This window comes from Melanotaenia boesemani, chromosome 8 (assembly GCF_017639745.1).
Source record: "Melanotaenia boesemani isolate fMelBoe1 chromosome 8, fMelBoe1.pri, whole genome shotgun sequence".
NCBI lineage: Eukaryota > Metazoa > Chordata > Actinopteri > Atheriniformes > Melanotaeniidae > Melanotaenia > Melanotaenia boesemani.
In genome coordinates, this window is record NC_055689.1 from 8,222,049 (window position 1) to 8,245,275 (window position 23,227).

The 23,227-nt window shown below is 40.5% G+C and overlaps 2 protein-coding genes across 3 annotated transcripts; one reads left to right on the top strand and one right to left on the bottom strand.

The window, feature by feature from the left end:
* Window positions 1–377: 377 nt before the first annotated feature.
* On the bottom strand, window positions 378–6,252 carry c8h7orf26 (chromosome 8 C7orf26 homolog). The gene is made up of 8 exons (XM_041992256.1): window positions 6,136–6,252; window positions 5,405–5,605; window positions 5,105–5,326; window positions 4,422–4,587; window positions 4,051–4,328; window positions 3,714–3,951; window positions 1,099–1,138; window positions 378–754 (listed from the first exon to the last, which is right to left on the bottom strand). The coding sequence occupies exons 2-8, from the start codon at window positions 5,597–5,599 to the stop codon at window positions 520–522; spliced, it is 1,374 nt and encodes a 457-aa protein (XP_041848190.1). The 5' UTR covers window positions 5,600–5,605; window positions 6,136–6,252; the 3' UTR covers window positions 378–519.
* A 500-nt stretch (window positions 6,253–6,752) lies between these two features.
* rgs11 (regulator of G protein signaling 11) lies at window positions 6,753–22,025 on the top strand. 2 transcript variants are annotated; one of them, XM_041992254.1, is made up of 17 exons: window positions 6,753–6,882; window positions 7,152–7,248; window positions 7,445–7,495; window positions 8,232–8,338; window positions 8,557–8,608; window positions 10,073–10,131; window positions 10,264–10,340; window positions 10,416–10,497; window positions 11,939–12,007; window positions 12,223–12,246; window positions 12,331–12,392; window positions 12,686–12,799; window positions 17,009–17,124; window positions 17,267–17,354; window positions 17,445–17,583; window positions 21,240–21,322; window positions 21,406–22,025. In XM_041992254.1, the coding sequence occupies exons 1-17, from the start codon at window positions 6,820–6,822 to the stop codon at window positions 21,515–21,517; spliced, it is 1,395 nt and encodes a 464-aa protein (XP_041848188.1). In that variant the 5' UTR covers window positions 6,753–6,819; the 3' UTR covers window positions 21,518–22,025. The 2 variants fall into 2 exon arrangements, with proteins under 2 accessions (XP_041848188.1, XP_041848189.1); XM_041992255.1 differs by lacking the exons at window positions 8,232–8,338; window positions 8,557–8,608.
* The last annotated feature ends 1,202 nt before the right edge of the window (window positions 22,026–23,227 follow it).

A 23,227-nucleotide genomic window follows, 5' to 3' on the forward strand; every position in this document is an offset into this window, starting at 1 on the left:
ACCACAACTTAATGGTAAATTAATGAAAAAGCAGCAAATTTATTTGAAAATTTTTTTTGAAAACCTTCAGAAAGACTGGAGAACTGTTGCTTAAGACCACATTAAAAGATTACAGGCTACCTGGAAACAACTTCTAAAGAAATAAAGGGGCGACTCAAGACTTCAAGCAAGCCACTGTAACATTTCACTGTTATTCCAGTCTGAAAACGAGACTAAAGCACATCTGCATGAATAGTTAGACCTACAGCAGAGTTTCCTTTACTAAAGCCTCTTCAACACCCTGAAATGAAGCGTGTCCTACGTGTGATATTAACCTTCAGCTGGAAATGGCACAACAGTGACCACCAGTGGATGACAAGAAGAACTACACCACAGATGAAGTAAAAAAATATTTATTCAACAAACACGTTCAAACCGCTCACAAACACACATTAATCCATGCACACCATCAAACAACAGGCATTGCTCATCATCCACACACAGCTTCACATCTGCAGTCAGGTTGGGAAATGTTTCCTCTTAGTGGCTGGGTCGGAATGGGAACGGCATTCCTGTAATGAACGGCTGAGCGGGATACTGAGCGTGAGAGGCGGGATGGGTGGCGAGAGGTGTGTGTGGGGTGTGCGCAGGGTGTGCGGGGAGTGTAGGATGGGAGGCGATGGGCGAATGAGCGGCGTGCGGGCTGTAGGCCAGGGGAGGGGTGTGGATGTTATTGTAGTACATCACTGGGCCGGACAAAACCAATTGGAGCAAACTGGGAAAACAGAGACACAAAAATAATCAAGTTTGGGTTTGCTTCACATCAAAGGTACTTCATAAATATTAAAAGAAGTAAAAGATGAAAAATTAACAGAAATATGTTTGTGAGGAGCGAAGGTGATAGCTGGAAATAAAGCTTTTATTTCATTCTTTACTAAACAAAACAATCAATATATTTAAAAACACCTGAATGAAAAGAAGCAAAAAGAAGAAAATGTGACATAATCCGATCCTTTTATTCAGTGGGGGAAGTTTGTTTGTAGCCCATCCCAAATATAATGTGGAATAAACCACAGCATCATTTTAAAACCACACAGGGATGATTTATAAAATACTTACTTGTTGTGAGGGAGGCGGGAACAGATGGCTCGCAGGTCCTCTGCAAAGAAAAAATCAGAAGTGAATTTAGAATTGAGGCATCAAGATTGGGTGGGAAAATTTCAGTTAGAGCTCTCTTCCCGATTCATTTTATAAACTACATCAGTACAGTATGCGTTAAATTTATTCACCACTACACCTAGATGACATTGCACATTCACCTTTGTGATGGCTGTACCTACGGCCACACATTTAAAGGTGGTAACCCCCACTACACCCACACATTTCAGATATGTCAGATATTTCAGGTGTGTTGGAGAAGGGTTGCATCTAAAAGTTGCAGGATGGCAGATCTTGAGGACCGAACTTGGGCACCCCTGGCCTAGACCAAGCCAGCTCCTTCCAGAGGGAAGATCAGTTGCCTCCATATTCTTTAAATATTTAGATTTGTTGTTTGGATTTTGATTAGTTTGATTTCTTGTTTCATTTTTGGTAATTTCTTTTAAGTAATAAGTGAACTAACTTTAGGTTTTTCCTCATTGCTAAATGTATTTGTTAATATTTGTTAACCCCTCATGTGTGTTAGACTGGTCTGATCAGCCAGTATTTAAGTTTCATGTTTGTTAGGTCAGTTTGGTTCTTGTGTTAGTTTGGTTTCTTTTGAGTTACATGTCAAACAGTTAGTTTCAAGTTTCTGAGTTATTGTTATACTTTTGTTTAGTTTTGTTAATTTGACATCTTTTAAGGGCCCAAAATTGTTTCGTGAGTATTTTTTTGGGTTAATAAAACCCGTTCCTTTTTAAAACCAACTTGTCCTTGTCCTTCACCAGCTCGGTGCTTCACAACCTTCCTTCGCATAAGTTCAAGAGTTTTATTTCTATGAGTTTGACCTGTTTTTTTGTTTGTTTTTTTTTTTGATTTTTCCAAATGTGTTTAGCATTGTCCTTTGCTTCTGTGGTGGCATTAATTAAGAAGGTAGCCTTTGCATTTCTGAGTTCTTTATAACTCGATTTCTTAGTTACTTGTATAAAGCTGAGTCTGTAGCATGTGCACACAGTTACACTCTGCAGGTTTACAGTAACGAAGGAGTTGGAAAAGTAGAAAGCTCACATATACTCATTCCGATCAGCCCTTGTGTGTTCAAATTCATAAACATTAAGAGTCACAGGACGCGTGGAGTATTCGTCATTCACATGAAATTGGACAGTATATAAACTACAGTATATAAACTACAGTATAATTAAATATAAGAGTCGCAGTTTTCTCACAACATGCCATCTGAGCAGAGTGGCTGCAATAAACTGGAGAAAAATAATGTCTTCTAGCATGAACATTAACATAATGAACAGGGTGTACGGAGTTAAAGTGATGGTGTATGGGTACAGATAAAAGTACGGATATATCATTCGTTTAGTGTCTCACCCAAAGACACTTTGACATGTAGATCGGCAAAGTTTAGGATCGCACCAGCTTCCTACGATGGATTTAAATGATCAGCTACCATCACCCTTAATGACTGTATATGTTACTGGGATTAAGCTGGTCAAGTATCACTGAAAAGCAAGCAAAGAAGCTGGGATGCTACTCCACCTGGTACTCGGGTGGTGTAAAATAAAGTATACAGGTAATTTTTCTATGGCTTCAAATTAGAATTTCAAATGTTTTGAGTTAGTATAATAATAAAAGAAGAAAAAAATTACATTTACAAAATGTGAACGGAACAATTAGAAATCAATAAAACTTAGACAAATGTTAAAGGTTTCCGCCTGTTTAAAAGAGGACCTGATGCACTTTAGAGGGAATGGAAACACTGGAAAATGTTCTGGTTTTTGGTCTAAACCAGCAAACAATAAACTCATGAGACTGTGTGGCATCTTTCCAGATATGATACCATATTCCAAATATTCCCAGAGATTAAAGTAGTTTCTGAATAAATTTCTCTATATCAGGGGTGGCCAACGTCGGTCCAACACACCTGACTCAAATTAAATGGATCCAACAGCCTATAAGGATTTGCACAATGACTCATTAGTTTAAGTCAGGGGTGTCGGTGCAGGGATGCATGGAAAACCTGCAGGATTGTGGCTCTCGAGAAAAGACGTTGGCCACCCCTGCTCTATATTTTCTTCTTATAGATAAACACTGCAGTTTGTTTTCCCCTCTTATAAGTTTAAAGATAAAATATACCCCACAGTGCCACCCTCTGGTGACATCATGCAGCAGTTTATTACCTTCAAACCAGCAATACAAAAGTCTGGTCTAAATTTCTTTTGTTGCAGCTTTTCAAAATGCCAAAGATTTGCTCTGCTAGTAAAGGAGACCCAACTAATGCAGACCACCCTGTGAAAATATGACTTTCAAAGTGGACAACAGGTGAGTACCTCTGTGATTCAGGTGGTTATAATTCACAACAAAGCTTGACTTCCAAGTAAAAACTTGGAAATTATAAACTAACATCTACATATCAAGTCTTAGTAACTCCTACAATGAGCCCAAAGTGGTGAAAAGTGGATTTAAAATGTTTATTTCCACTTAATGTTTGTAGAAATTGACCTCAGAGAGAAGCCTAATTCCTGTTTTTCATCCACTTCTCTATTACCTACTGTTGCACTGTTCGTATCTTCCCTCACTCGTACCTCTCGAGCAGAGTAGAGCTCCACTGGCCATGGCCACCTGCAAAGCCTGAGCCAGCCGGTCCAGAGCCAGCTGAGATGATGCGTGTGTCTCGGCGGATGACGTGTGCATGTGTTTGTCAGCCTGGTCCAACAGTCGAGACAGGTCAGAGGTCAAAGCAGCCAGGGACTCCATCTGAAGCAGCGCCAGGCGACCATAGAGCCCCTTCTCATTCAGAATGGTGGGCAAAAGCATGAACACCTAAACATATGGCAGAAGATAGAGAAATCTTGGTATGTTCTAGAGTTTTTTTTATATTGTATGTTTATTGTTAATGTGTATCAAAGCTCACACACACACCTGCAGAACACTTAGATGGAGAGCAGAGAAGAGAGGACCTGCTTCGGGCTCACTCAGAGAGCTCCCGCTGGTTAGCGCCTGCTTCTTATCCCTCCTGTAGGCCAGCGGCGCTTTGACGCACCAACGTACTAAACCTCCAAGAGGTGTGACATCTAGCGAGCTGATTGGCTGGCTGCCTGAGAGAGGCGAGTTCAGGAAAGTGATCAGGACTAGGCGGGGATCGTCTTGGATCCACGACACGATCATCTGGAGGAGTTCTAGTGGAGGGGTGAGCTCCTCTGAAAGCACGAAAGACGTTGCTGAGGTCTGGGCTCATTTATTAAAGGTCCTGAGGTTTATGTGTGTTGAAGTTGTGTGTTATTCTAGAGTACCTGAGGTGAGGTCATAGAGGGTGGTGACAGCAGTGATAAACTGGCAGCAGAAACGTGGGCTGGCACTGTGGATATTCTGCAAGGTGGGCACAGAGCCGGGAACCATGCTGCAGTAATCGTCCACCAGTACCTGCGCCAGGCGTACGCAGTACACACGATGGGCTCTCTACAGGGTAAAAACAACCAGAGGTACTCAATCAGAACAGCAGTGGTTAAACACATGCATAAACATAAAAAGGGTCCACAAAAACTCCAAAATATAGATTGTAATAATCCATGCTAATGACATTTTAACCTCTTCTTTACAAGGCCTATTTTTCCTGCATCCTGTCTGAAATGACATAAGTAAACTAATTTAAGTATATCTTCATAACTACAAGGGCTGTATGTAAACGCTTGGTCTCAAAAGAAAGCTGAGATGTGTGAGATTACTACAAAAGTGTCAAAACTGAGATATGTGTAACTGTGTCAGAGTAAATCCACCTGGAATACAGTAGAAAATGTAAATGGTTGTCTCATCCTATAAAAAAAACTCACCTTACTTTCAGTGAAAACCAGAGGATAGCAGCTAATTTTATCTAGGAATTAGTAAAGTGATGTCTGCTGAGTAGGGCTGGGCGATATCAACAAAATTTCCTATCTTGAAGATGATGTTACGCATGTTTGTGCGTAAGAAACTTCACCTGTAACCAGGTGGCAGCACATTCCAAGATAGGCACCCTGCTCACAGCAACTGCCATGGAAACAAGCTTGCCCAGCAGTGCCATGCGACTTTCATCTGCCTGGTTTCCTTGGAGATTGAAGAGGGCAGAGAACATGAGCTGGCGAACGGTGTCTCGACTCTGCTCCTGAAAACAGCTGCACATGATCTCCAGCAGCTGGAGCTCTTGCAGAGCACTCATCCTCTGGGAGAAAAAACACAAAGAAAATCATTGGCATCTTTGTTTATATTTGTGTACATGCATTTCAGGATTGTGTCTTACTCTGGGTGGGGCATTTCTGTCCTTGGGCGCATGAAAAATGAACTCCTCGACCAGCTCCAGGGTTTTTGAGTCAACCTGAGGAGGCTGCCTCCCAGACTGAACCAGGTTGCATATGTAAATGTCCAGATGATACAGCAGCTCCTTGGCGGCACTCAGCACATCTCGAGGCAGCAACGACTGACGTATGTCACCCATCACAGCCTAACAGAGATAAAATGATGCAATAAACAAAATGTGTTTACAAATAAAGTCTAATAATGTAAAATTACTGATACATCCAGGGTGATAAATGACATTCATATCCCTGCAGCTACTTCAACATGAATTGATTTTTAATTGTGGCTATAAACTTTTAATTATGCAACATGAGTAATAATAATGTAGATCTGGTTTTACAGTCTGGAAATGATGTGTTATATGCTAGGAAGGAAATGTAGACCAACTAAACACGCAGCTGAGACACAATATATCATCGATCCCTCTTGTGCGTTTGTTCATACCACCATAAAAGAAAAATGACTTCATAATGACAAGAAATATAACAGGAATGATTTTAAAACTTAGTTTGAACGTTTACAATGTTAACTGTAATGATACTTGGGGCTGATCTCCTCCATCCTACTACAGCTAGCGTTAGCAATGTGACATACAGCTGCTGTTTCCAGCTCCGACACAACGCTAACAGACGGTAACATCTCCAAAATGTCAACATATAACATTAAATCGCATACCTCTTCAAAGGGCGTTTAATCCTTCTCCAATATATAAATAAAATTAGCAGAATTGAAGCTCTCGCAAATCACCAACGGAGCCACTTCCTGTTTTTCTTCTTCTACTGTTTATTCGCGGTTTACGAACAACATCATGGCGCATTACTGCCACCAGTCTGGAGGGCGAATCAAGACAGCGACCCCCCCAAAAAAATGAAATGAAAAGAAAGAAAGAAAGAAAGTGTGTTGCAGAGTTGCCTAGTATGTGTGGACACAACACTGGTTCATCCCTTGAGTTGGTTTGATGACTAATATGGTTAGCTACTTAACCTAACATACTGTTGTTTATTCAAGCCAACAAAGGCTTTTGAATTTTAACATAGGGTTTCTTTTTGTGGGGAGCTTTTTTGTACTGTCTGTCTGTCTGCAAAAATAAATTAAATAAATCAATAACTGTTATTAAATAAATAATTGTTGAAAAATGTAAAAATTGATTAATCTGTTTATTTAACTGTGGAAAAAAACGGCTCCTCATAGAAAACCACTTTGGCACTGTAATCCCTGAACTACACATGGGCGCGCCCCCGACAGCCACAGGACAGTTGTGCGCTCCCGCCGTTGCGCGCTCCTGACAGCACTTCGGTGTTCGGCACTTTACCGTCCCGTCGAGTGATCCCAAGCACTGCTTGGACATCAGCCCACAACATGACCATCAACACAATGGCTAAAGGAGGCTGGCACCGAGAACAACTGGTTTGCTTTCGGAAGGTAAGATTCTGTCGTAGTTTGATTTATTTTAGTAAAATATTTTCTGTAGAAGCAATCAATCCCGACTGCATCCAACACATCTGGACGTATCCCAGAACAAAAAACAACCATTATTAAGCGTAGGCTACTGCACGATGTGAGCACTATTTTTTTTTAATAACTTCTGACTTATTTATAAAAGCTTGTCTTTATCATCTTTTATTATTTTTATCATCAGTATATGCCTGCTCATGTGTGTTTGCGCGCGTCTGCGTGCATTTCAATGACAGATGGAGAAAGTGATTGTGGCCATGCAAGACCCTGACATGGGCATGAAGATGAGAAACCAAAGGCTCCTCATCACTGTCATTCCACACGCCATGACAGGTGTGTGTGTGCTTCTGTGAAATCTGTGTGCATGTGCGACACTACCAGCAGCACCCTTTGTCCCAGCAGTCATACAAAATGCAGAAGATAATTTTAGAGAGTACTGTGGCTGCTTTGCTGAGAGGAGGGAGGAAGTTCTTTTACTTTTACTTTTTAAATCTTTTTAATGAATCTTTTTTTATATGTTGTTTTACAGGTCATGATATAATTACATGGTTGATTCAAAAATACTGTATCTGGGAGGAAGGTAAGTTCTATGTGTATTATGTGTGTGTTGTTCTCGGTGAGTTGCCAGGATATGGTGTTTTCTCAGAAGATGAGATGGAAGGGAAGACGTGTGTGATTGGAGGGGGGTGCTGTTTCCAGTAAACAGGAATAAGGTTGAGGCTCAGTGGGACCAGGTTTGATTAAGTCACCTGATGATGTGTGTTTGATAAGTGTCCCTGTGGAGACTTTTCTCCTCCAGGGAGAAAATCTCCATGAGTAAAATTAGAGGTTAAAAAAAAACAAAAAACAAAAAAACAAAACAAAACAAAACAAACTGAAGGTTGGTGGAGAGAGTGGAGTTAGTCAGCAAAAAGCTGATTAAAATGCAGCACAAAGCTTTTTTTCTCTTTTTTGGGGGGGAGAGCTGTCACTTATAAAAGTGAGGCTTTTTAACAAATGAGAACAGAAGGAAGATTGATGGGCTTTTATTTAAGAGGGCGAGTCTGTGTTTGATAGAAAATGTGCAGCACTTTGCTAAAAATAATAATTTTCCAGGATCAGTTTGTTCGTGTGGAGCTTCACTTCCAACAAAATCAGCATCTCTCATGTGCAATCACACATGACACCATGAGAAAATTCTGCCCTCCCATGTCATATTTATCTTTTTTTACTATGACAGGCTCAGCTGGTGTGGGAGCTTTGTTAAATTTGTGACCTTCGTCTTCTGAAAGCCAGTCAGGCTAAAAGTTTGAGACTTCTTTTGTGGTGTTTAACAGAGGCTCTGCATGTTGGTGGCATGCTGGTGAAATACGGATATATTTACCCTCTCAAAGAGCCACGGTCCCTCGTGTTACGGCCTGATGAGACGCCTTATCGCTTCCAGGTCAGACCACCAACCTTCTCATGTCATGTCTGTAAAAAGCCACCCTTCTTCCAGCTGTCTTTATTTTAAATAGTCCCTTTCTGTTAGTGTCTATCTCCCTTTTACACCCTCCATTAGCCTACTTCCAACAGTAATCCCTCATCCATCTGCACTCTCTTTTTCATAGCCTATCTTAATACCAGCCTCTAAAAAAAGAAAATATGTGGTGTGTTTTTCAGACTCCTTACTTCTGGACTAGTACGAGGTGGCCTGCTACAGAGCTGGACTATGGTAAGAGATGTGAAGTTAGTGGGAAGGCAATAGAAAGGATTCTGGAGGGTAGGCAGACAAACTAAGACAAAATGCAGAACTAGTGTGAGGAAAATTAAGTCTAACCTTATAGCTTCTATAAGAATTAAGACATTAAGTAGCAGCTAAGTGCTGGTAATCAAATGCTGGTGATTGATAGATCATCATCAGTGTGGTTGCCTCTATAAAAGCAGAAGTTTAGCCAGTTTGTTGGTCTGGAGTAGATGTGTTAACACAATGCCAAGGAGGAAAGACATCAGCAATGATCTCTGAGAAGAAATCGTTGCTGCCCATCAATCTGAGAAGGGTTATTTCCGAACTATCACATATATTTACAAGGGGGAAACATTCAAGACAGCAGCCAATCTTGCCAGGAACGGACGTTCAGCCCACAGTGCAATGCTCAGAGATACATCTCAGACTCTCCAGGCCTCAGTTAGCATGTTAAATGTAAAAGTTTATGACAGTAGAATTAGAAAAAGACTGGACAAGTATGACTTTTTGGAAGAGTTGCAGGTGAAAGGTTTTTCTCTGTAAAAGCAACATGGCAGCACAGCTCAGTTTTGAAAAGTTGCATCTAAACGAACCCCAAGATTTCTGGAACAACATCCACTGCACAGATGAGACAAAGATGCATTTATTTAAGTATAATATGCAGCTTTTTACATAGCCAAACAGTATATCAACACAAACACCTCATACCAGCTGTCAAGCACGGCAGTGGAGGGCTGATTATCTGGGCTTGTTTTACAACCACATTATTTGAATATCTTGAAGTCATTGTGTGGACCATGAACTCCTCTGGATACTGAAATATTCTACAGTCAAATGTGAGGCCATCTTTCTGACAGCTGAATGAGTATAAAGCAGACAGGTCAAACCGAAAGTCCAGACTTACACCTGATTGAAATGTTGTGATGGGAGCTTAAGAAAACAGTGCATAAAAGAATGCTGCAAACATCAATGAACTGATGCAAAGCTATAAAGAAGCATGAATCCAAAGACCTCCACGATGATGTTAGAAACCACACACACAAAAAAGAGTACTTCTAGTTATTGTGGCTGAATGTAGTTCTGCAAACTACTGGATCCTAGTGTATTCAGTTATTCAAACCCTGCTTCCTTTTTTTTTGGCGTAGTCTTTGTTCAATACATAATTGTACAGTTATTATGTCACATTGTGGAAGTGAGGTTGTACTGACCTAATTAAAAGACCTGGACATGACTAGGACTTTTTACACTTGATATGTAATAGTGGAGAAATGAAAGAGGGTGTACTTCTTTTCACATGACTGTATTTATTTACATTACATTAATCAAATCCACTTTTAAATGCTGTATTTGAATAAATTAAGCTTCTACTTCAAACAGGATGAGGAAAATGGTGCAGGTGTGGATAAATCTGATTATCTGCATAATTTCTTTCTTTGTTTTCTCTGTTCACAGCAATTTATTTGGCTAAAAAGAACATAAGGAAACAAGGAGAGCTGATGGAATATGAAAAGGTGAAGAGACTGTGTGTGTCAGCATCTCTAGGAGGCAGAGAATGCATGCGTACAGTATGATAAATTATGTACAAGACTGCCGTAAGAGCCCTGTGTCATCACTCCGCTTTCTCTCTCCATTTTCTTTTTAAGGAAAGGTACAGTGTGTTGCACAAGAAGATCAACCACACCTGGGACTTTGTGGTGATGCAAGCCAGAGAGCAACTTAGGTACACTGTCATGCATGCATGCACCCACACAAAAGCAAAATATATATCCAGACTTACACTGTGATTCCTGTTTAGAGCATCCAAACAGAGGCGGAAGGCAGACCGTATTGTTTTAGAGTGTCAGGAGCAGGCTTACTGGCTCATTAACAGACCCCCGGTACGTTCAACAGTAACTTTTACCTCACTGTACTGTGCTATACTGGTATCTGTAATCGACTGAAGCAAACTAATCTGTTCATGTCAATGTAAGCCTGACCAAAACCATTTTCTGTTGTACCCAGCTGAACTGTACCATACTACTTGTTGTATTTCCATAAACACTGAGATATAAACTAAAAATAAAATCAATTTAACCATGTATATATATATATATATATATATATATATATATATATATATATATATATATATATCAAGTCCACCTGTTCAATTACTTCAATAGACAAATAGATAATCAGCCAATCACAGGGCAGTGACTACTAGCATGTAGCATGTAGACATGATGATGACGACTTTAAACTGAGCACCAGAATGAGGAAGAAAAGGAGATTTAAGTGACTTTAAAACATGGCAACGTGGTACGCTCAGAATTGGGGTGGAGGAATATTTTATTGGTACACTTACCACAGCCTACCTGAGTATAGTTGCTGACCATGTCCATCCCTTTATAACCACAGTGTAGCATCTTCTGATGCTACTTCCAGCAGGATAATGCACCATGTCACATAGTTCAGATCATGTCCAGCTGCTTTCTTGAACATGACAATGAGTTCAATGGACTCCAACGGCCTCCACAGTCACCAGATCTCAATCTAATTGAGTAACTTTGGGATGTGGGGGAACAGGAAATTCTCATCATGGATGTGCAGCAACTGTGTGATGCTGTCATGTCAATATGGAGCAAAATCTCTGAGGAATGTTTCCAACACCTTGTTGAATCTATGACACCAAAAATTAAGGCAGTTCTGAAGGTAACAGGAGGACCGACCTGGTACTAGCAAGGTGGACCTTATAAATTAGCCAGCGACTCCGCAATATAATGTAATATTACATAAAACAATATCATAAGAGCCACTGAAAACTGTACGACAGTATATATAAAACAGAGGCCTGCTAATGTTCACCTTCAGTTCCTTCCACCTCCAGCATGAAATATTCAAACTATCTGGTAAAAGCGTCAGCCCACAACAGGGGAAACGGTGAGGTGGGGGTGTGGCATAGCGAGGGAAAAGCAAATCGCCATGTTCCACGTTTTTTCTGTTCCTTAAACACCACTTTATTTTTACACATAGACATCCAAACTGAAAGAAGTAAAGCAGGTGAGAGAAAGAAAGGGATGATGGAAAGTGTAGAGAGGCAGCAATGGGAGAAGACAAGTGCGAAACAGGACTAATGTTTGCAGGAGGGACTCTGTCTAGTCATGACCATATAAATTAGGGACAAGGGCTTGGAGAAAAAGAAAGAAACCTGGGAATAAAAGTCAGAGCTAGTGATGTGGAAAGCTCAGGGAAGGTTAAGTGCTTACTCACATGCCACACACACAAATATTCTATATAACCACACATGGCAAAAATAACTATATGAATGTGCTTTTTCAGCCTGGGGTGCATAATGTGTTGGATATGGGTCTAGAGCGACCAAATAACTTCAGTCTGAGAGTGACACTGGTCAGTGACTTTCTCTACATCCTATTTTAAATCCTCTCTGGTAAATTTAGTGATAACACACACACACAATATCTGACTCTTCTACTATTTTCCTTTTCCTCTTGCTTCTGGGATTGTTCAAAAGTAAGTGTACAAGTGCCACAACACGAACAAATAAGCCCCGTTTTAATATTCACAGACACGCGATGACATTATCTTACTCTTTTCAGAACTAGAACAGCGACTACTACAAAAGAGAGGTAAGTGATGCCATCACTCTAAGTGCATTGTTGACATTTGTATGTGTGTGTATTAGATTTGTGCATACCTGCCTTTGTTACCAGATTGAAACCTCGAGGCACGCTCTTGGAAGAAACCGTGTAAAGTCATCCATTTGTTTAGAGAGGTATGTGTCAGTCTAAAGAAGGCTCACATGCACACACACACAGATAACACATAAGATCTAATGGATGTGCCACTGCCTGAACCGAATTCTCCATCTTCTAGCAGGCAAGCACACACACACACATGCACGTTGAGCTTAGTGCTTCTGCTGTAAGAGCCTCTAATGGATGCTTCCTGAGGCAAGTTGGAATTAGTGGCCATTAACTGTTATGATCTACCGCACTAATACAATAATACTGTGTGTGTGTGTGTGTGTGTGTGTGTTTCTGTGGACATGCTTGTGCATTCGTGCAGTTTTGTGAAATACAGCGAGCAGTACCAGAACCACGATCCCATCATGCAAGGCTGCCTTCCCAGTAACCCTTGGATCTCTGATGACACTGCACACTGGACGATGAATGCAGACATGTGAGACGAGACACTCATTTATTTTGTTGTAGTTTGAAGTTAATACACAGTTAAGGCCTAAATGATTCATCGCTATGTAAAACTTTAGTTTAAAGAGAATTTTATGGTTTTCTTTGGCTGGAAATGATTTAAGCAAGTGGAAAGTAACAGGAAGACACTTTTATAGAAGTTAATGATACGTTTTCACTACATCTATAATGTTTTTTATATTTTTACCAAAGGAGGCACTTCCAAGTTGGCTTGTATTCTTTGTCCATAGTCAGTGGCAAATAATTATTCACCCCAGCAATCAAAACTGGGATTTTCAACCATTTCTCATTTGCAATGATCTACAAGTCTTTGCCAGGTTTGCCATCACTCTAATGTCAACTCTTCACTACAGATTACTGATTGGATTCAGGTCTGGAGAAAGTCAGATTAATTTATTCAAATCAAATCAAATCAAATCAAATCAAATCAGTTTATTTATAAAGCACTTTTCCCACACAAAAACGTATAACAAAGCAGTTTAAAAACATACACTTCATTATAATCTCTTTCACGCACAATCACACATGCATGCTCACACCCACACACGTACACAAACAAAGTGCATGAGCTGCAGTCCCTTGTTACTGTCTCTTAATGGAATGTAGGTATACAAATGTTAAAAGAAATAAACATCTGGCTTGATGCTTGATGCTGCTGTGAGGAAATTATATCTTGGAGATCCATTTATACTAGAAGCCAGCCCACCCATGACCACAGAGGGCTCCACCAACAGGTACCAGCCAGGGCAGGCCGGAGTCTACACCAGAGCCATAGGGCTGCAGTGCAGGACCCCCAGCCACCCAGACAAGGTGGATCACCATGGCAACAACCCCCGAGGATCCTCATGAGGAAACCACTGTAAAAAACTGTTAAAAGTAAAAAACAGATCAAATAAACCTAACAACACTAAGAACAGATAAGACCAACAAGAATAAAAACTATAGATAAAGGAGGTAATAAAGATAATAAAAGTAAATAAGACTAAACATGAATAAATAAAACAAAATCAGTTCAAAGCTAAGAAAATTTAGCATTGAAACTTTACATGAACACTAGGAAAATGCAAGATTGGGAAGCTGACTTTGATTAATGAGCCTCCAAAGTTGTGGTTAAAAGACAAGGACTTGTGATTAAGCTACAAATGTGCACAGTCAGTTCTCAAGCGTATTTAAGTATCAAAGCTTTAAGCTAAAGTTCAGGTTCAACAAGTAAATAAAGCCAACAAAAGAATGGGACCTTTGTCACAAAGAGCACTTCAGCAATACCCAGAACAAAACTGAGAACCTGAGAGCAAACACAAGCAATGAGTAGATCACTGCATCCAGCTGTGACAGCAAATATCACCAGAATAAGTTCACGTGAACAGAACCAGCAAACAAGTCGAGTCTCAGCAATAGCATGGATGGAGGTCAGAATGGTCAGAACAGTGAAGATGCCCTAAAAAGTGAGTTGAGGCCCACTGTTTTTCTGGTGAACAAAGTGGTGGGCAAACAATCCAAAATGGCTAATGTTGTTCATAGAGGATGTGAGTTAGAAAGTTTAGATGCAAGTTCAAGCCTTAAAGAGTTGAGCTATGTAATGGCATAGATGTTCATACATTAATACCAGTTCAGTTCCCCAGTATGTTGAGCTGCGTCGGGCTTCAGACCAGCTTCTACACGACCAAGTAGATGAGCAAAGTTTGGAAGTCTTAAGTTCTCGGTGTGTTGATGGGCAAAGCAGTTATGAACCCTTCATGGAATAGCCTGCATTGTTTCGGCCCCTTTAAGTACACACTTTGATATTTTTATGGTGTCATATGTTTGGTGTAAACAAACTCTTTCATGGCCAAGATTCTTCGTAGGAGCCCAGTCTGTCAACTTCATCATAATGATTGTTAGGATGCTCTAGTGAATGAAGCAAATATATTAGCTCATATTAAAATGAGCTCAACTCACCTGTTGTCACCTTCTTGCTTAGCAGCCACAGTCTAAAACAAGAAAGTAGCTTTTATTTACATCAGCTTTATTTAATACAACATAGCTTAGGACCCTAGCCAGCAGATGTAAAATCATTTATGAACCTTACAGACTGTGGCATGCTTTGAACTCCTTTCAATGTTTTGCATTTCATCTTTTCATGTAATCCTTGGCTTGCTCTCCATTTTTACAATAAACCCTGAAGTAACCTTGATCAGTTTGATAATTTGAATGATCAGAAGAACAACAACAAAAAAAAACAAGAACAAGGCATTTTCCAACAACTGAGAACACGCTTTGGTCGGCAATGAGCTAAGCTGACCACCACTTCATGCCATGCACAACATACATCACACCAGCAATTAAGAAGTCTAGAGAGGACTAGATATCACAAAAACTCCAAGGAACTCCCCCTTAAAAGTTATTAAAATGCCTTTATTTCTATGGCATAGTCATAGTGACTATTAAAAACACCAGCACATTTCAGTCCTCTGGCCTTCATCAGGAAGTCAAACAGACTTAATTAGTTCAGTGTGTCTTTATAGTAAAATTCCACCAATGATAATTCCCCACTTGTAATGGGACTTACAGCAATCCTCCTTCCTGCGGGAAACACAGAGGCATCTGCAAGACAGATTGGCCGAATATTAACATGCAATTACAGGTAATGTTAGCTGTCCTACAGCCGGACATTTCTTGGTACATCACAACCGTGATCCACTGACATGCATAGTATTGATCATATTCCCCTTTCCATATGAAAAGGTGAGCAGCAAAGCTTTGATTTTTGTGAACATTTCTGTTATTTTCTGAATCTGTCTTGTAATGTTTATGATGTATTGTTGTCAACTGTTAGCGTGGATATTTTGTGTTAAATGAGAGCATCCTATTTAAATTACATCATCTCCTGGTGTAGTTTTGCATCCATGTTTCTCTCTTCAGCTCTTTGTTGTTTTTTCCTATGGTTCCTATGGGATGAGTGTTGTTCATGGAAAGTCCCATTACAGGTGGAGAATCCCTGGTGGTGGAATTCCATTATAAAGACACCTTGAGCTCATTAAGTCTGTTGGACTCCCTGAGGAAGGCCAGAAGGCTGACACGTGTTGTGATTTTAAAGGTCACCATGACTATGCCATGGAAATAAAGACATTTTAGTTACTTTTAAAGGAGAGCGCCGTGGAGTCTTTGTGTTATCTAATCAAAGTGTTCTCCTTTTAAACTTTGGTGTGGCCAAACTGCATTATTCAAAGAAATATACAAAATCTCTGTCTTTGAGATAAGGTGAGAAGCTCAGTCATCTGAGAGGGGCTGGAGTAGAGCCACTGCTCCTCTACATTGAGTGATGATCGAGTCAGATAAGGTTGCTTGGGCATCTGGTTAGGATGCCTCCTGGACACCTCTCTGGGGAGGTTTTCTGGGCACATCCCACTGGGAGGAAGCCCTGGGGATAACCCAGGACACACTGGGGGTGGGGGAATATGTCTCTCAGCTGGCCTGAGAATGCTTTGTGATTCCCTCGTGGGAGTTTGAAGAAGTGGCCAGGGAGAGATAATTCTGGGTCTCTCTGCTTCCCTGCTTGCCCTGGTTAGGCTACCTTTTCCACAACCCAACCCTAGATAAGTGGTAGAGAATAGATGGATGGTCACATGGGGCTGAAGCCTATCCTAACTGCTACTAGGTGAAAGACAAGATAAAACCTGGGCAGGTTGCCAGTCCATGTCAAGGCCAACACAGAGAGACAAACAACCACTCACACTCACAATCTTGGGGAGAACTAAGAAACAACCCCCCGTCCAAAAACAGGTGCCATCGCTGACCAAACAAGCCTTGAAATGAGAAATATCCTTCTAACAAGCAAACAAATTTATTAGAGAAAAATAAGTAGATTTGAACTTCAGCTGCTTCTCTGCTGTAAAGAAAAAGATGGAGACTAAAGCTAACCATAAGTATTATTACCTCCTTCTTTATGTTTACCAGCTTTATTTTATCTGATTTGTTTAACTGGGAATGAATGGAAGAAGAAACAGCAGTCAGGATTTGGATTCTGACTGGACAACTCAAACTGTTTTCCTCATTAATTGCTCCAACGCGATATCTTTCCATCCTGAGTTTGTCATTTTTAGCCAGAAAATGAGGAGTTACAGACTTGATTTATTTATTTTTGCATGAAATGCATTAGTGTGTCTGGATCTAGCCTTCTGACTTTCACCAATGTTTGCAGTGTACCCATCCCAACACGGCTTCGAGTGGAGCGCTGGAGCTTCAGCTTCGTGGAGCTCCTCAGTGACCCCATGGGGAGACGGGAGTTCATGACCTACCTGGAGAAAGAGTTTAGTGGTGAGAAGGATGGACGACAATGTTTGATTGTTTGAGCAAACTTGGCTTGATGCTCATTCAGACGTCTCATGAAATATTAGCAAAGATGCTATAAAAAGTGTTTTTTTCTTGCACCAAAACATGTGTTTGTCTCTAATTTCAGCGGAGAACCTGTATTTCTGGCAGGCTTGTGAGGAAATTAGACACGGAGAAAGTTCCAAGATCATTGAGAAAGTGGAGGATGTTTATAAGTTGGTGTTTACACACAAACATCTCTGACCTCCTCAAACCTGCTAAAGCTAATCTTCATCCTAAGACAGCCACTCTTTTCTGTCATCTAGGAATTTCCTGGCTCCTGGAGCCGCCCGCTGGGTCAACATCGACAGTAAGACCATGGATAAAACTTTAGAGGGGATCAAACGGCCGCATCGCTTTGTCCTGGATGATGCACAGATGCACATCTACTTCCTCATGAAGAAGGTCTGAGTCTCACACTTAGTCTGGCTGGCTGATCAGTCATAACATTATGACCAGTTTCTTAAGTTAAAGCAGCCCTGAAACACTGAGACTCAACTCAACGTGGTATCCGACACCAAGCTTTCCTTCATCCTTTCAGTCCTGTAAGTTACCGATCCTTTTTTATCAGGGCCAGCTTCAGTTCTTTCATCAGTTGGATCCGACAGCACGGACCAGCCTTTGTTCCCAAAAGTCATTAGTCAGCCTTGGCTACCCATACCCATGATTGGTTTGTGGAGTTTAAGCTCCTGACCACCACAGAAGTTATGCAGTTGTGTTGATTTTATGACCTCCAGTATCTAGAGGTCACATTTAGGCCCTTCTTGAAGTAGCTCAGATTCTTACACCAGCTTAAGGGGGAGGTGTAGCCTATTGGTTACATAGGTGGGCTTGACTCTTGGGCAAGGCCCTTAACCCCCCACAATTGCTACCTGAGCTCCAAAATATGGCTACCCACTGCTCTCTAGTACATCTAGAGTCCTATATCTAGAGAGTGGTGCTTACTTGCTTACAGAATAAAGAATGTTTTTCAATTCACTTTCCGATGGTCATAATGTGTCTGACTGGTGGAGATCTGCACTGGTGTTTCTTGTTTACATCCGAGCTAATGAGCTTGTTGTGAAAGTAACACAGCAGAGAGTTTTTAAATCAGTTTACTGCATAAATATCCAACCATCAAGGATCCATTAACTGGTAATGTGAATAGGAAGTTTACTAAAAGCAAACAGAAAATTAAATTGTTTGCTTCCTCACATCAAGTCTGGTATCTAACCAGTTTTTAGAATTTAATAGAATAAATGTGTGCTGTTGGCCGATACCTGTTTACTTGCTTGTTTACCAGTGTACTTGAGTCACATGACAGCACAACATCAAAATACAAGAGAAGAGGATGAGGAGGGAAGTGTGATGGCTCCACGCTGCGATGGAGAGGCACTTTAGACACAGATAGCCAGGTCACTTTGATTAAATGTTGCAGCACCTAAAGGAACTCAAACTACAGTATTGATGTTATTACACTAGTATCGATTGATACTAATGTTGGTACTGATACTTTTAATATTTGAATCAAGGCCTTATGTTTCTTATGTGGGAAGAAACCAGCTAACAGCAGCAGGAAGCCAGCAGCATCTTACCAGAAAGCAACTGGTTGGTCAGTTTCTTTTAGGCCTGGTACACACATAACGACTTTTTTTACTCTTATGATATTTTTTATCTGGTCGAGACCTCATGTGTGAAAATAAAAAAAATCAGTTTTGATTGTATTGTGTGTGGTGTTCTCCGAAAATGTCATCACAGAACAACACAGACATAACGATGCTGTCCTGCAACTGATCTACAGTCTAGTCCTCCAAGCGAGAGAAACTTCGAAACGTAGAACAAGAACCATAGCAACAACCGGCAAAAAAACATAGAACAAGAACCATAGCAACAACCGGCAAAAAACGTAGAATAAGAACCATAGCAACAACCGGCAAAAAAGTAGAGCAAGAACCATAGCAACAACCAACAATAAACGTAGAACAAGAACCATAGCAACAACCGGCAAAAAAGTAGAGCAAGAACAATAGCAACAACCAACAAAAAACGTAGAACAAGAACCATAGCAACAACCGGCAAAAAACATAGAACAAAAACCATAGCAACAACCAACAAAAAACGTAGAATAAGAACCATAGCAACAACCAGCAAAAAACGTAGAACAAGAACCATAGCAACAACCAACAGAAAACGTAGAACAAGAACCATAGCAACAACCGGCAAAAAACGTAGAACAAGAACCATAGCAACAACCAACAGAAAACGTAGAACAAGAACCATAGCAACAACCAACAGAAAACGTAGAACAAGAACCATAGCAACAACCGGCAAAAAACATAGAACAAAAACCATAGCAACAACCGGCAAAAAACATAGAACAAGAATCATAGCAACAACCAACAAAAAACGTAGAATAAGAACCATAGCAACAACCGGCAAAAAACGTAGAACAAGAACTATAGCAACAACCAACAAAAAAGGAAAAAGAAGAACCATAGCAACAACCGGCAAAAAACATAGAACAAAAACCATAGCAACAACCAACAAAAAACGTAGAATAAGAACCATAGCAACAACCGGCAAAAAACGTAGAACAAGAACTATAGCAACAACCAACAAAAAAGGAAAAAGAAGAACCATAGCAACAACCGGCAAAAAACGTAGATTAAGAACTATACCAACAACCAACAAAAAACGTACAATAAGAACCATAGCAACAACCAACAAAAAAGGAAAAAGAAGAACCATAGCAACAACCGGCAAAAAACGTAGATTAAGAACTATACCAACAACCAACAAAAAACGTACAATAAGAACCATAGCAACAACCAGCAAAAAAGGAAAAAAAAGAACCATAGCAACAACCGGCAAAAAACGAAGAAAAAGAAACATAGTAACAACCGGAAAACACAACACACAGCATGGAAGAGGACATACAGGACGAGGGAATGATGGTGGTCTTGGAACTACTATAGAAAAAGCCAGAACTAAAAAAAATAACAGACGTGAACACAGACTTTATTTACTTCCTTATTCCCCAGCCAGCTCACTCTCTGATTGGCTACATCACGTCACCACCCACACAGTCAGCATGCAGTCGGCATTCCTCAGAAATCGGCACTGAAATATTAAACATGTTCAATGTTCCTTATTATCAGGACATATCAGCTCGTAACACACCTTAGACCAAATGATAATTGGACAGGGAAATCTCATGGTAATCGGGCATTTGCCGTCGGAGGTCAGGAAGAGGCAAAATCGGGACTAAAAACAGCTCAAAAATCGTTATGTGTGTACCAGGCCTTAGGAAAAAAACAGCTGAATTCTGGTCATCACAAGACATGAAGCAAAAAAGCCTCAACCTCATCAAAAGACCTGGAGGCTTCTAATGTGGTGTGTTTGCTCGTGGTAAGACTAAAAAAAACATCACTACTGCAGAAGACCTCCTCGTGCCTGCTGTTACTGTTACAATGCTGGACAAAAACACAACGCCAAGCTGAAATCTGGGATGAGAGTTTGCATCAGAAAAGACGTTTCTGAATAAGTTGTGGGAAAACTTAGTGACATATTTTTACTCCAGTTGGACAAATCCTCAGATGTGAGTGGAAACCCACAACTTGTTGCTTTTGTTAGAAATGCTGATAATGCCAAAATTTTGAGAAACAACAGAAGTGATAAGAAGACAGACAAGACCTTTAGCAGAGGAAATTATTTGGTTTGCATGAATTTTGTCTCAGATTATTCACATTTATGTGTTTTTAGTTACAAATTTTGATAAATGGGCACTGATGGCACAGTGTTCGTTTCAAACAAACAAAAAATAAACTTTTGTTTAGCTGGAAAATGATTCCATAGGGGGTGCAATGACAAGAAAAGTTTGCAAACTAAAGCCAATTGAATTCCGCTTTGTTCCGGCTTTATTTTCAGATCTCTCTCACCAGTCAGATCTGGGATTTTGTTTTTGGATGCATTCCTTACCTCGGACAAAAGCAGTATTTTTGTCATCCTAAGATCTCTGTAGTAGTACCTCTTTCCCCTGATAAGCTATAAACTGACCTGTATATATGTGTGTTTTTGTTTAGGACTCTTATCCCAGGTATCTTAAGTCTGACCTGTACAAAAACATGCTGGCCAAAGCGATTGTACCCCAAGAAACCAAGAAAAGGTGAACTCATACTCCTCGCATCACTCTCCTCTATTAAAATAAAACCATGGATTGAATTTCTTCCTTCCTCTCCTTTCTATCAGTGTCTTTCCCTTCATGAGACGGCAGCGACATTCCAGCCCTTCTCCCGCTCAGGCTGAAGATGGGCGTGCCAAGGGGGCGGGGCAAGCAGGTAGCAACTCTGCCGCCGTCTGATGGAGGGCTCCCCTCTTTAAGAGGGTCAAACTCAGTCACTTCAGTTTCCATCTTCTCCATCATCGCCACAGCAACCATCCATGGAGCACTCTTCTTTCAGAGCTGCTCTGTCGCCACTGCATCTTTAACAGAGCTTTGATTTCAGCGTAGAGCACCCAGCCGGAGAGCAGAGCTTCATATCCCAGGATCGTCTGCATCCTCATCCTGCATCTACATCCCATCTCAGCCCAGACTGTGTGTTGACTTGTTTCTAATCTTAGCTTTCATTTGAAAATGTTCCTTTTTTGTCTCAGTCCATCACATAGCTTGGAAATAGAATAAACTTTGTAATGGATTAGCAGGTTCTGGTAAATGCTTTGATTAGACCGGGTTTTAGTCGGATCTTTTCCTCAGCATGAGTGATGACAGTACAGATTTATTTGCCTGGTTCGTCCCATGCTGGAGCTGCACACTGTGAATGTTGTTACTGGTCATTTTGCTCGAGCATGTTTCCACCCTAATAAAGTGTCACAACATGCAGACGGTGTTGTGTTTGTTCTCAGCTCGGCATGCTGTGAGCGCCTGGTTTTTAATAACTCTAGTTCCTGCTTTAAATATGATTTATTTTAGGACGATCAGTCCACAGATGTGAGAGCTTTTCCTTAAACTTAAAAACAAAATAAGTAATCGGGGTATAAATCACAAGTTTGATCCTGACATTGCTGATAACAAAAACAACCTTTTCAACTTTATCCATATTGGCTTGTTGATCTCTGAATCTATGTATTTTTACACCCCTAATCAGCCATGTTTCATTTAAAATGGGCTATCCCCAGAAATGGTGATTAAACTGATAATTTAGCTTGAAGAAAGTACAACAATGTTTAAAGCCATACAATACAGGATTGTCCTAAGTTGATGAAGAAAAAAAACAAAACTCATTCTACAAATTTACTTTATACATTACGTAGCCCTTTTAGTTATAATATTTCCTAAAATCTAGATATTTTTATTAAGGTCTCATTTATATTTGCCACCTTTTTCCGAGTCTGTGTCCCTGCCTGGGCCACCCAATCAGATTTTCTAGATTCACCCCTGATCAAAATCAAAACTGGTCCAACAAGGTGCTGCAACTGATTTCCAACTTCTAACTTTTGACATTCAAGTTGCTTTTCCTGTTTGGGAAGAAACATTCAACAAAGACCTGGCAGAGTTGTAGTATCGGTTTTCTTTCTTAGGTGAGCTACTAATAGCAAAAATTAACAAAGTTTTCTGACATACAGTGAATGCAGCGCAAGTTAAAGGTATGAGTGAAGGTAGAGTCATCCTCCATTTATTGTTTCTCTGATTAGTCTTCTCCCTCTTCCTCTCTGCTCCTGGTGCAGCTACAGCCTCCTCTGCTGGACTGGCTCCCCCTGCTGGCTGAATATGGTCAAACTAACACTAATATAAAGGCTGCACATAAGTGGGGTTTCTTCTTTGAAACGGTTTGATCTTAAGGATGAAGTGGTGAAAAATAAAGAGGCAGATTTTTTTAAACTAAAAGTCAGGGTATGATCTAGATGCTTTAACCACTTGTTTCAGTCTTCTCGCATGCAAACCAACAGCAAAGGAGTTCAGCTTAGTTGGCCCATCAAATTTACTAATGGAGGTAAGCTCTCGGGGAATATGGGCACGCACACACACACACACACACACACACAAATATGTGCATTTTACAGCCTCTTGCTA